The sequence below is a fragment of the Fukomys damarensis genome, unplaced genomic scaffold, assembly GCF_012274545.1.
Source record: "Fukomys damarensis isolate Sample0158 unplaced genomic scaffold, DMR_v1.0_HiC HiC_scaffold_39, whole genome shotgun sequence".
Classification (NCBI taxonomy): Eukaryota; Metazoa; Chordata; class Mammalia; order Rodentia; family Bathyergidae; genus Fukomys; species Fukomys damarensis.
In genome coordinates, this window is record NW_022900951.1 from 81578793 (window position 1) to 81591088 (window position 12296).

The 12296-nt window shown below is 35.5% G+C and overlaps 1 protein-coding gene across 1 annotated transcript in view; it reads left to right on the plus strand.

Moving 5' to 3' along the window:
• The window catches only part of Il1rapl2 (interleukin 1 receptor accessory protein like 2), a 1183927-nt gene that overhangs the window by 608434 nt on the left and 563197 nt on the right, over positions 1 to 12296 (plus strand). The window contains exon 4 of the mRNA XM_010619716.2: positions 7693 to 7879. Coding sequence (XP_010618018.1) covers positions 7693 to 7879 — 187 coding nt within the window. The remainder of the gene's footprint in view (positions 1 to 7692; positions 7880 to 12296) is intronic.

Consider the following 12296-nt stretch of genomic DNA (forward strand, 5'->3'; position numbering starts at 1 on the left):
TTTGTTTGTCTGTTTTTTGAGACAGGGTCTCACTATGTAGTTGAGACTGACCTGGAACTCACTATGTAGTCCCAGCTGGTCTCAAACTCACAGCGATCCTCCTGCCTCAGCCTCCCGAGTGCTGGGAAAAAAGGCATGTGCCACCATGCCCGGTATGCAGGAAATATTTTTTAATTTACTTTGATTTTTCTCTTACCTTTACCCATAATCCTATGAGTCATTAGGAGCTAGATTTTGAATAAGCTGCCTATATTTTAGATAGCAATTTATATGAACAGATTGTCAAATATTCAGTGGTGTCTCAATTTACCAATTCAATTCTCTCCACATTTCTGGTTGCAAAGTGAACTGGATGAGAACTGAATCAAATTTCCCCTTAATGTCAACACTGAACCTAGCCATTGAATTTGATTGGCTTTTTGTTTTCTATGCCATGGTGCACTGAATGCTTTAAAAAAAAACAATAACAAGAAGAGACAATCTCGTCTTTCACTTTAGGATTTGGATTGGGAGTCAGTAAATAATGTGGCAATACTGGTCATGATATCTATTGAAAGAATTAATTATTAGTTAACACTTTGTATGTCTCAAGTACTGCACTGAAGTGCTTTAAATGAACTGTCTCACTGTTATGAGAGAATTTTGCCCTGTATATTTTTACATATTTTGTGAGCAGACTATTCTGTCCTGGATTATCTTTTCATAGGTGTATATATAGATAGTCTTGGAGGTACAAATATTGTCTTCCTCTAGAGAAAAGGGCATGTTTGCTTACAACCATTAGAAAGAAGATATAGTATTTCTTCTGAAAGCAAAGGATTGGTATGCTTATAGCCATTCGTGAAAGATTTATTTCCTAAATTTGAGACCCTTTTACTGTACTGCAACCCATTGTTTCTGAAAGTGTCGCCTGATCCTCTTTATATTATTCTATGGAATTGTGTTTGAGTAAGTAAATATTGATGCTCTGAAATGCTGTAATTAACTGTTCATTATTTCTGAGCCAAAAGTCTCCTGTTTTCTGTAAACATCCCTGAAACCCTGAGGCTAATGTGCTATCTTACAAGTTGGGTAAAATCTCAGATCCTTTGCAATTATTGACACTTATGTGATATGACTATCCTATTAAAAAGCCATTTTTATTGTTTTTGTTTCACATAGGCCAAAAACTGATACTTGAACCTAAGTCTCTATACCTCCTGAGGCCGCATTCTTAGGCAGTAAGCACTCAAATAATAGCTTAGTTCAAGTGCTTGGATTGACCTTTTCTCTAAACGAATTATAAGAAAATTATATTTAAATGATTCTGAGTTCTTGATCATCAGTATCATATCAAAGGTTTAATGTTCATGACAGCAGTAGATAAAAACCATTAATACTGTCTAATGTTCTCTGTTTATACCTCTGACAAATCCTTGATTGTTTACTTAGCAAGTTTCTGACTAATGGAAAAATTCTGCATAAATTTAAAAACATATGTGACATACTTTACAGGCTAGACAGAATCATCTATGAATGATGAAATATTTTGTTTAGTAAAACTAGCTTATAAAAACAAAAATCTCTGAACTTTCCCAGCTCTACAAAACTGGAAGTAGGGTAAAAAGTAAGAAAAATGAATGTCTCTAGTTTCTTGTTCTTTATGGTTGAGTAGTACTCCATTTTATACAAAAAAATACATTTTTATCCAGTCTGCCATTAATGAGCAATTGGGCTTTTTCCAAGTTGTAGCTATTACAAATGTACAAGTACAAGATCTAAATGAGGAATGTAACTGTACCATATACCCAAAAAGCACCAATAAACTTAATTTTTAAAAAGTAAGAAAAATTATTTTTTATAAAAGATCCAACATTTGTATCAAATTCTCATGGTAGTCTAAATTCATTTTTTGTATTAATTCTGTATCTAATTTTCAATGCATACAGGCAGCATGGCACACAGGAAATACCAAATAAATGTCATTTGAATAGGGTTCCTATTTCTTCATATACTGATGGCATTTACCCATTGGTCGACTTTGGCCTTGGTGTTTTAATGCATTAATGTTACACATTTATAGTTTTATGTACTTAATTTTGCATTCATCAGAAAAATATCTTTTCCAACAAGGTCAAAGACATATTTCAATAAAACTTTCTTAATTTTCTAATGAGTTTTGAGAAATGGAAATCATCAACAGGCCTAAAATGCCTTTTGTTTGTTCATTTATTTCTCTCCCTGGAATTTGCTGGTACCTATGCATAGCAGTCAATTCATCTTTGAAAAATGTCAAAATGTGAAGGTTATTTTAGTTTGCTGATCATTAGATACCTCTGGAATTTGCAAGGAAGGTATTTTGAAGTGTAGATAACAATATGGAAGGAGCCACTCAGAAAAATTTCAGTATATCCTGAGGCATTTTATTTAGGCTTCTGCTTTTGTATGAATAAGTGCTCTAATTTATTTAGATTATTTTCACTGGGTTAGTGCTGAAAATACAGCAAATTCACATAAACTCTGAAATAAATCTTTCTATTTTAGTATAAGCATGTTACATAAATGGAAGTGAAAAAGGGATATTTGGATGTTTTAATTTCTGAGTCTTGCTCCCCCCAACCCTAGAGAACTTAACATTAGGCAAAAATTTCCCTTAGAAATGCACCTGGAAGAAATAAATGTAAATTACAACCTAAAGTACCTAACACTGAACCTTTGGAATAGAAAGTGAGCTTTTTTCATAAATTTGGTAATTCTTTTGTCATGCATATTAACAGCATTATTTTTTAGATGTTATACTTAAGCATCCTGTTTTTCTTTCTGTCAGATTGCCCAACTTCTTATGGATAACCACAAGTTCAATGGACTGTAAAGAAATGTTAGAATCAATTTTGAGAGTATCTAGAGGCTAGCAACCGATAATAGACCTTATTTCTAAATCACTGATCAGTTAGATCAGCTTTACAAAGTCGTTCGTCCTCTCTATGTATGTTCTTTCCCTTTTAGTTGATACCTACCCGCTCACCTTCCTCATTATGGTAGAATTCAGTGCAATAATAGATATAGCAGTAGAAGGCAGATTTCCACATTTATGGGTTCTGTAGCTATGTACTCACCCAACAATAGATCAAATATAGTTGAAATAAAATGATTACATCTGTTCTAAACATGTACAGACTTTCCCTTTGTCATTATTTCCTATGATGATAAAACATAACAACCACTTACTTAAGATTTATATTTTATTAGGACTATAAGTCATCTAGAGATGACTTAAAGTATACGGTAGTATATGCATGAATTATATGCAAGTATGTCATTTTCTACAAAGGACATGGGCATCTGAGGATTTCTGTGTGTGCAGGAAGGGGTATGGATCCTGGAAGCAAAACCCTATGGACGCTGAGGGATATCACTGGAAAAGATTACAAGTAATTTTAAGACTTTGCTACGGTATCATGTTGAAGGCCTTTTTCTTACATTAAATCTGAATGTGGGGCTGGGGATTTAGCTCAGCAGTTTGGTGGCCTGCCTTGCAAGCGCAAAGACCCGAGTTCAATCCTTGGTATCAAAAAAAAAAAAATCTGAATGTGTTCCTTCTCCTCCTCAGGATGTCAAGGGAGGAGAGGAAAAAAAGTACAATCTCTACTCTTGCATACTTGTCAGTCTGCCTACTCAAACTTGCACAGCTCTAATTGTACCAAATGAAAGAAAAGTAACATTTTTAGGTCTCAGTTGCAGGAAACATTTTAAATAGAAATGGCCTAGGGCATTTTTCAAAATATAATATAAATAATGCAAGATTGTTAGCAGGAACTGCTCCAGGGCTGGATTACAGGACTAATAAAAATCAACCCTGGTCTCAGTCTGTCAGGAAGCCTTGATCTCACTTCTACTAGGTCAATTATAATGACAGCAAGACTCAAACCGGCCCTTTCTTTGAATTCTAGGGACATTGGTCACCATGAACAACTTCATATTAAGGGTTGTTCCTGGGTTAACAATCAATTTGTCAGTAGTTTTTTTTTTTCTTTTTTTTTTTTTTAACCAGGGATCGAACTCGGGACTTTGTGCTTGTGAGACAGGTGGAGGAACCACTGAGATAAATCCCCTGTCCCTTGTCAGTAGTTATTAATATGCCATTCAACAGAGCAGCAGTGAATACATGCAGGGCCCTTGGCTAGTTTTTTTGTGGTTTAGGATTAGGAAGAACTGAAACATTTCTTCCTTTAATCCATCAGGCATCCTTAGGGTGTTCCCTGCCCTATTGCCACCCCAACTTAATTCCAGTGCTTCTGGCATGACATCAGTGGTGATGAACCTATGACATGTGTGCCACAGAGCGCTGGTTGTGTCATTGAAAGTTCAAAGCTTCTCCATCACTGGCCTATACCATTTATACTTTGGGAGGGTTGAAGAGTGATCACAGAAGAGCATCACTTTTCTTGTGCCTAAAACCTTGCTTTGAGATCTGGGATTTATTATAATAAAAGGAATTTGTCTAAGAAGTTCCCAGAGGCTTAGTGAAACTTCGCTAACCCTTTGACTTCCAAGGTTCTGGCCTTTGATTAGTAGCTAGCACTTATAGTATCTGGAAGTTCCTTTCTATCTTAGCTGTTCTCTCATCTCTCAATTCACTTACTTGTGTTTCTAACTCAGTGTATCTTTTTGATCCTTTTAGACCTGCATGGCCCTTTGTACTAAACTCAACCTCTTCCAGCCTCTTTGTTGTTAAGTATAACTCTTCAGCCAGTGGCCTATCTTAATCTATTCCTACCAGTGTGTTGTTTTTAATATAGTCACCATTGTTCATGATTACTACATTGCATACAAAATTTGTATCTATTTATAATATATAGTATATAATCATACTAGTATTATTAATAATTCCAATTCTGGCTGCCATTTTTGAAGACCTACCATGTGCCAGATATTACATTAGTTATTTCATATGAATTATTTAATTTAACAATTGCAGTGGTCTGGAGAAGTCAGGTATTTTAATCATTCCAAATAAAAATGTAAACCTATTTTTGCTCATAGTTACATAGTAAAAGAAATTCCTATTTTCCACCTCTAGTGGAACAATCAAAAATAGCTTATTTTTCTCATTTTTTAAGTGAGAGAACTGAGAATCACCAAGGTCAAATAACTTTTCCAAAGTCATGGAGGTAGTTGAACTCAGTGGGTCTTAGTTCAAAATTGGCACTTTGTTTGGAAACCACTGTAGTAGACTTGTCCTTTATTTTACTCTATTTTCTGCCCAGGAATAATTGCATTTGGGATTATGAGCTTCTTTCAGAGCATTGAATATTCTACCTGTTCCTTCTATTGTTGAGGTCTCTGGCCAACAATTCTTTTTTCCATGGGGGTATAACATAGCATTGGGAAGATATTTCACAAGTAAGTCTCTTATCTGTATGAAGTAATACCATAGGATAGATATGATCAAAGTCTATAACATGAAGAAGTGTTTGGAGCACTTTGGATATCCAGAAGAGGCATTTCCCTCTCTTATGTGTTGAATACCTTTTAAAACATGTGACTATTTATCTTCCCTCTATCCCTTACCCTGTCCTTGTCCCAGTCCTTTTTCCCTGCTGTCTATAACTAGAGTATTTATTCCTTCTCAACATACTGATGCACCAAACCTAGCCAATCGTTCCTTGAATACAGTTCCACGATGACCTGTAAATTATCTAGGTCATATTTATGCAAGAAACTTAATATTGGACCAATCATACACGTGAGTCTAAAGAAAGGAGGGGGAATTGTATTATATGGGGTTGATGCAAAAGTATAACAAAGATAACTTATTTCTTGAACACATCCTTTTTGCTGCCCACACATTTAATCAACTGATGTTGACACATTATTATTTTGATTCTAGGAATAGAGTAACAAATTATTTGCCCTAATTAGCTTATGCTTACTAATACACTAAAGTTAAGAGGTCAGAGAGAGCAAGTACAAAGGGCTATGGTTTGAATAGACTTAGTGTGTTCAAAGAATAAAAAAACGCCACTGTGGCTGTACCTTAGTGAATGAAGAAGAGAGTATTATAATGAATCAGATCATATGTAAACTTCTAGAGGCAAGGAAACTAACTTTTAACATTGAGGTATTTACAACGTGGTAAAGAAGAGCTAAACTGATTGAGTCAAACTTTTTTCCTTTTTTCCTGATATTTTTACTTAAATGTGGCTTTAGATTCATTAATTTAAAAAGACTTCCCAACGTCTGACAAGAGTATGAAAGTTGCTTTAATTTGATCCCAAGTCGCATAACATATGCTTTTAGAGTTTCAGCAACCTACATTAGGAAGAGAGAAAACCAATACCCTACAATATACAAGTTGTAATGAAGTTGCATTTTAACTTCAAAATTGGAGTACTTTGTTAGCATTTTTTTTCTCAGAAGACACTTGCCCAGGCATAGTCAAGAACACTTGCTAGTAATTAGCTTTACTAAAAAACCTAAGTAAAGGTCATTCTTATTATCTTAGACTGTGATTTCAGAGCACATGGCCATCTGTATTGTTGTTTTTTGTATGATGTCTAGGATGGTGTGAAAATTCAATGAGTGAGTGTGCATAGTACCAATCATCTGGTGTCATCTTGAAATCATGTTTGCCATACTGATTCCATCTGTTGGGACTGTTATCACTTGGTGGTTAAAAAAATGGGTCTTGTATTGCTACCCTTGGTACTTTGTATTTTTGACAGCATATATTTATTTATGTTTAGAACAGATAAAGTTCAGAAATTTCTTCCATCAAGTAATATTAAATACTACCAAGATTTAAGGTTGCCTTTCTTAGTCTTGCCAAACTGCTTCTGATCTCTTTCCCATACATTTCAATTTTCTTTTGGGTAATTGACATCTTCTGGTGCAGGTCAGGGAAAAGCCATGGTATATGTATAGAGAACGGAAGGCAAATATTTAATTTATTTATTTGTAGTTAATCAAATATGTTTTTGAACTCACATTATTGAGAAAGCACTAACCATGTTGATAATGGCAAAATTTTTATTCCATAGATACAGTCACATATTGAATTAGCCAATTAATGTCCAATTTCGAAATTTGCCTAATGATAAAACTCAAACATTGAAATACTTTTGTAGTGATGCTGTAGTTGAATAAAATAAATTCCAACTCACTAAATGATAGATTTTTTTTTTCTTTATGGGAGCCCAAATTTTGATCCTTGGCACATTTTAATAAATACTTTTAAAGTTATAGAAATTAGCAGGAATCCTCTGTATGGTGAAAAGATTTTCTGTAAAGGAAAATTTGGCTTAGAAACCCATGGTAACATTCAACAATCCCTGGGGTAGCTGGTAAAGGAATAGCCACAGAGAAACAACAGAAATGGCTATAATAATTATGGAAACTTTCTCACTAGTGTTTACTGTCAGATTTTCAGTGTGACAATATTTGTTATAGGGAGCCTGACTGTATTACAGTTTGGTGGTTGGATATATCTCCCTTATGTAACTCAGTAGCTACTTCATGGACAGATGTCCACATTAACATTTTATTCATATCATTCTGTCAGTTGAAGTAGAAAACTGCTGTGTACTGTTCAGATGTTGTTTCTGATTTCTAGGCAATGCTTTAAATGGAAAAGTCAGTACGCTTGAAATATATAGAGAACAAAAAAGTTGTAAACATTCAATGAAACCATTTATTATTTCTCTGTTCCAACAGAAACTCGACATATTGCATGAAGGTGTCAATGTCCTTGACGGTTGCAGAGAATGAATCAGGCCTGTGCTACAATAGCAGGATCCGCTACTTAGAAAAATCTGAAGTCACTAAAAGAAAGGAGATTTCCTGCCCAGACATGGATGATTTTAAAAAGTCCGATCAAGAGCCCGATGTTGTATGGTACAAGGTAACTCAGCATGGTGTCAAGTGCATTTGACCTCAGCCAGTAGCAGGATTAGGGATAAGGAAAAGGAAGATTTTATTACAAATTTTTGGTATTAAATACTTTGCTAATAATCAACAGGCCCAAGATTAAATAATTAAGAAATATTGTTCCTATATATCCCTATTTTCCATGGATTTCTATTAGCAGGTGTCAGAAGCAATTTTCCTTCCCCAACTGCTAAAAATAAGTGAGAACCCTCTCCACCCCATCTAATAAGAGTAAATGGAAAGAAAGGTAAAGGTTTAAAAAACACATGAAATAAATTATTTGGGGAATGCATAAATATTATTTACTTTTGGGAACAAAGGCCAATCATTACAAATACTAGTACTTACAAAGGATACCAAACAACTAACTGTTACCATGATTTACAGTATGGGAGCCATTGTGGTAACAAGTAGAGAAGTGGGTTAGGGTAGCACGTGCAAAAACTGCTGAGAGTAAGTTTAGCCAGTAACAAGTTATACTCAAAGGTTGTATGTAAGAGAGTTGAATGAGGAGTTTATTTACAGAGGTATGGGCAGGGCTGCAGGAATCATTAAGGGAGGAAGCTGCCAATTATAATCCCTAGACCTGCAGCCTAGAGAAGGAACAGTGTCACTTGAACCTAGCAAGAGTGAAAGGAGTCTGTCAAGAGCTGTGGCCTTGGAGGAACTCAGGAAGGTAGCAGATAGGGTTGAAATAGGCAGGATCATTCTTCTAACCCCTCTTAATTCCTTTCCCCTGGTTTTCTGCTGACCTCCCTCCCACAATTTGAAAACAAATAGATGTAAAAGGGTAATGGTAGTAGATAGACTCCATAGTCTTCAGCTTCCCTGGGCATAGAAAAGAGAAGGGAATGAATCTAAGTAAGAAGCACATAATAACCACATAATCTTACAGCTACGATATTCTGGCTGCTAGCCTGGGGCCCTCATGGTCCCAACACAAGACCGAATAGTTTATGCTGGATCTGAGCCACAACAATTGAGGCACTATACAGTTTTGCATATTGCAGATGGAGGTGACCAACAAGGATTTGTGTACAGGTACTGTGCACATTGTTGGAGCCAAATGTACATAAGAGATGGAGCAGATTCTTTCATAGGACTCTACAAGACCTTCAGTTCCCAGGGAAACCTAAACCATTTATCCCACAGCTGTTAAGTAATTTTATATTTGGAAGCCTCTCCATATTGGTGAATAAACACCAAAAGCATTTTCTGAGCTATGCATACTACCTTTATTGTTTTTCTTAATAAAGACAATCTGGTGTTAGACAAAAGGGAACATGATATTTATTATACATAAATATAGGCATATAGATAATTTATTAGCATCTTTAACATCATCATAAATCCCCTTTGTATTTATTAGGAAGTTATGTCTCATACATCCATTGTACAAATATTGGTATCTACCTTATCTCATTTAAATTTTAATGCAGCTCTGTGATGTGAGTGCTAGTATCTTCATTTAATAGTGAAGAAAAGACATAGAAAGATGTAGCTAGTCCAAAGTTAGCAGCTAACAAAGTCAGAGTACATTTGCTTAATTCTTACTCTTTTCTGCAATGACCTGCTACCTTGATTAATAGCACTTCTGTAAGATACAATGTTGGTTCAGAGGAGCCAAGAAAAAGGGAATAAGAACACCTTACTGCAATTACATAGGTGAAGGAAGTGAGTTGACCTGTGTAAGAATTATTAGCTAGAGGTAAAATGCAGGTAATCAGCCTCCTTCTGTTGCAATACATTCTATTATCTCATCTTGCCATTCTGCTAAACTCTTTTTCCAGTTCCTCATCACAGTTATCATTATAAACTGGAACAATCCACTCTCTGGGAAATTGTACCCCTCCCTCTTTCTCACAAATGGTCTTGGAGTAGAAAAGCAAAGCCTTTTCCAGGTCTTCGTGAGTAATTTTAAAATGTATTTTTACAATTAAATAGATTTTATCTGATAAAAACATAAAATTCAACACATTAATGGATTGTACACAATGTTTAAAACATGTATACATTGTGTAATGTTTAAATCAGAGTAAGCACATCTGTTTCCTCAAGCATTTGTTATAACTTTGTGACGAGAACATTGAAATCCTCTCTTCTAGTTGTTTTATAATATGCAATACATTATTGTTTTCTCTAATTACCCTATCGTGTAGTAGGGCAGCAGAGTTGCTTGCTCTCATTTAACTGTAACTTTTTATCCATCGAACATGCTTTGATCATCTTTTCCCTGCATGTACTCCCTTTTTTCTACTAACCGCCATTCTAATCTCACCTTCTATGACATATTTCAATTGACATAATGATCTCCAGTTCATTAAATAGAACTGGAAACAGAGGAAATGCTTCACGACATTGGAATTGGCAAAGAATTTTTGGAGAAGACCTGAAAACAGCAGCACACAAAAGCAAACATAGAGAAATGGGATTATATCAGAAGAAAAAAAATTCTTCATAGCAAAGAAAACAATCAACAGAGTGAAGAAATAGTGGGGGAAAATAGAATGGAGGAAAACATTTGCACAATCTACAAGGGTATGAATATATAAGAAATGCTAAAACTTCAAGAGGGGGAAAAAAAAAAAAGAAAACGAGAAAAAAATAACCAGATTAAAAATGGACGAAGGTCAGCTGAATCGAGTGTGAGTGATGCTGGGATTGATTCATCGTGTGATGCTATGGTTAAGGCTGCTCCACCCTTGGTGTGAACACTACTTACCCTGAGCTCAGGTACCCTGGATAAGATATAAGGGACAGAGGATCGTTGTTTGTCACTTGCTGCTTGTTGCTTGTTGTCTTTTGCCTACCTTGAGTTGCCATGGACTGTTTCTCCTCTGCAATACCCCTCTGTCCTGTCATCCTGCCTCAGAGCCATACGATTATGGACTAAAACCCCTAAAAACTATGAGTCAAATAAGCCTTTCCTCCTTTAATAATAGGTGCCAGGCATTTTGTCTCAGCAATGAGAGAAAATTAACTAAGGCAGTAACTTTGCAACATGTTTTGAAGTCAAGTAGTGTACTGTATTTGCTTTGTTCCTTTTAATCAAGATAGCTTGGGGTATTCAGTTTTATTTTCTGGTTCCATATAAATATTAGGATAGTTTTTCTAGTTTTTTAAAGAATGCTATTGATATTTTGATAGGGATTCCATTGAATCTATAGATTACTTTATGTATACAGTATTTTAATAATATTGACTCTTCAAATACATGAAGAAGGGATTTCTCTCCATTTTTGTGCTAAATTTGACTGATGACCTTTGACCTTCTCCTACCTGGATACTTTCTCTAGGTTTGGGACATTTTCTGTTGTTTTTCTCTTTGAATAAACTTCACACCACTTTGGCATTCACAAGTCCTTGTTGGATATCAATAATCCAAATATTTGGGCTTTTTAACATTTCTTAATTTTTAAAAAATCCCCTTTCTTCCTTCCTTCTCCCTCCCTGTATCTCTTGCAGTCATAATGAACATATTCCTCATAGGGACTTGGTGCATTTATGCAGCACTTCATGATGCCATTTTTTAATTCATTACTTTTATTAGTACATTTTAGGTATACAATATGATGACATTCATCACTGGGAAATGAAGGGAAATGAATAAATATGACAAAAGGAAAAAAAGGCAACAAATTCCCTGTAAATAGGAAAGGGTGGAGGGGTTGAGGGAAGGGGAGGGGAGGGGAATGGGGCAAACATAATGCCACCATTTTTAGTCTCATTTTCCTCCCCTCCCAGCTTCTTCCTTCCATTTCTTGGTTCCTTTCCCATATGCCAAAGACCAATCTCAATATCTTCTATTGTCTATCTTTTATTTTGTACTTTATTTATATATTGGGTTTTTCATATAAGAGAAACCATGTGATCTTTCAGCTTATTTGTCCAATTTATTTTCCTTAACATTATGGTCTCAAAGTGCATTCATTTTCCTACAAATTACTTAAGTTTATCCTTCTTTATGGCAGAGTAATACCCTATTGTATATGGATAACACATTTTTTAATCAATTTGTCTTAGTTACTTTTCTCATTGCTGAGATCAAATAGTCAACACTCAAAGTTAAAGGAAGAAAGATTTATTGTGGCTCACAGGTTGTAGAGGTTTCATTCCACAGTTGGTTGGCTCCAAGGGAAAGTCGCATGGCAGAGGGGCATCACAGAGGAGAAATAGTACATGACAAATCAGGGCAGACCGAAGGCAGCAAGTGGCAAGCAATGGCAATAGCCCTCTATCTGTCCCTTTTATTCTATCCAGGTTACCAGACCTTAGGGTGGATAGCACCCACACCCTGGGTAGGAAAACCTTAATCCTAGTATCATGCACCTGAGATCCAGCCACCTCCAAAAAGCCCCACCTATAGACCGCATGAGGCTTTGAGGGGACAT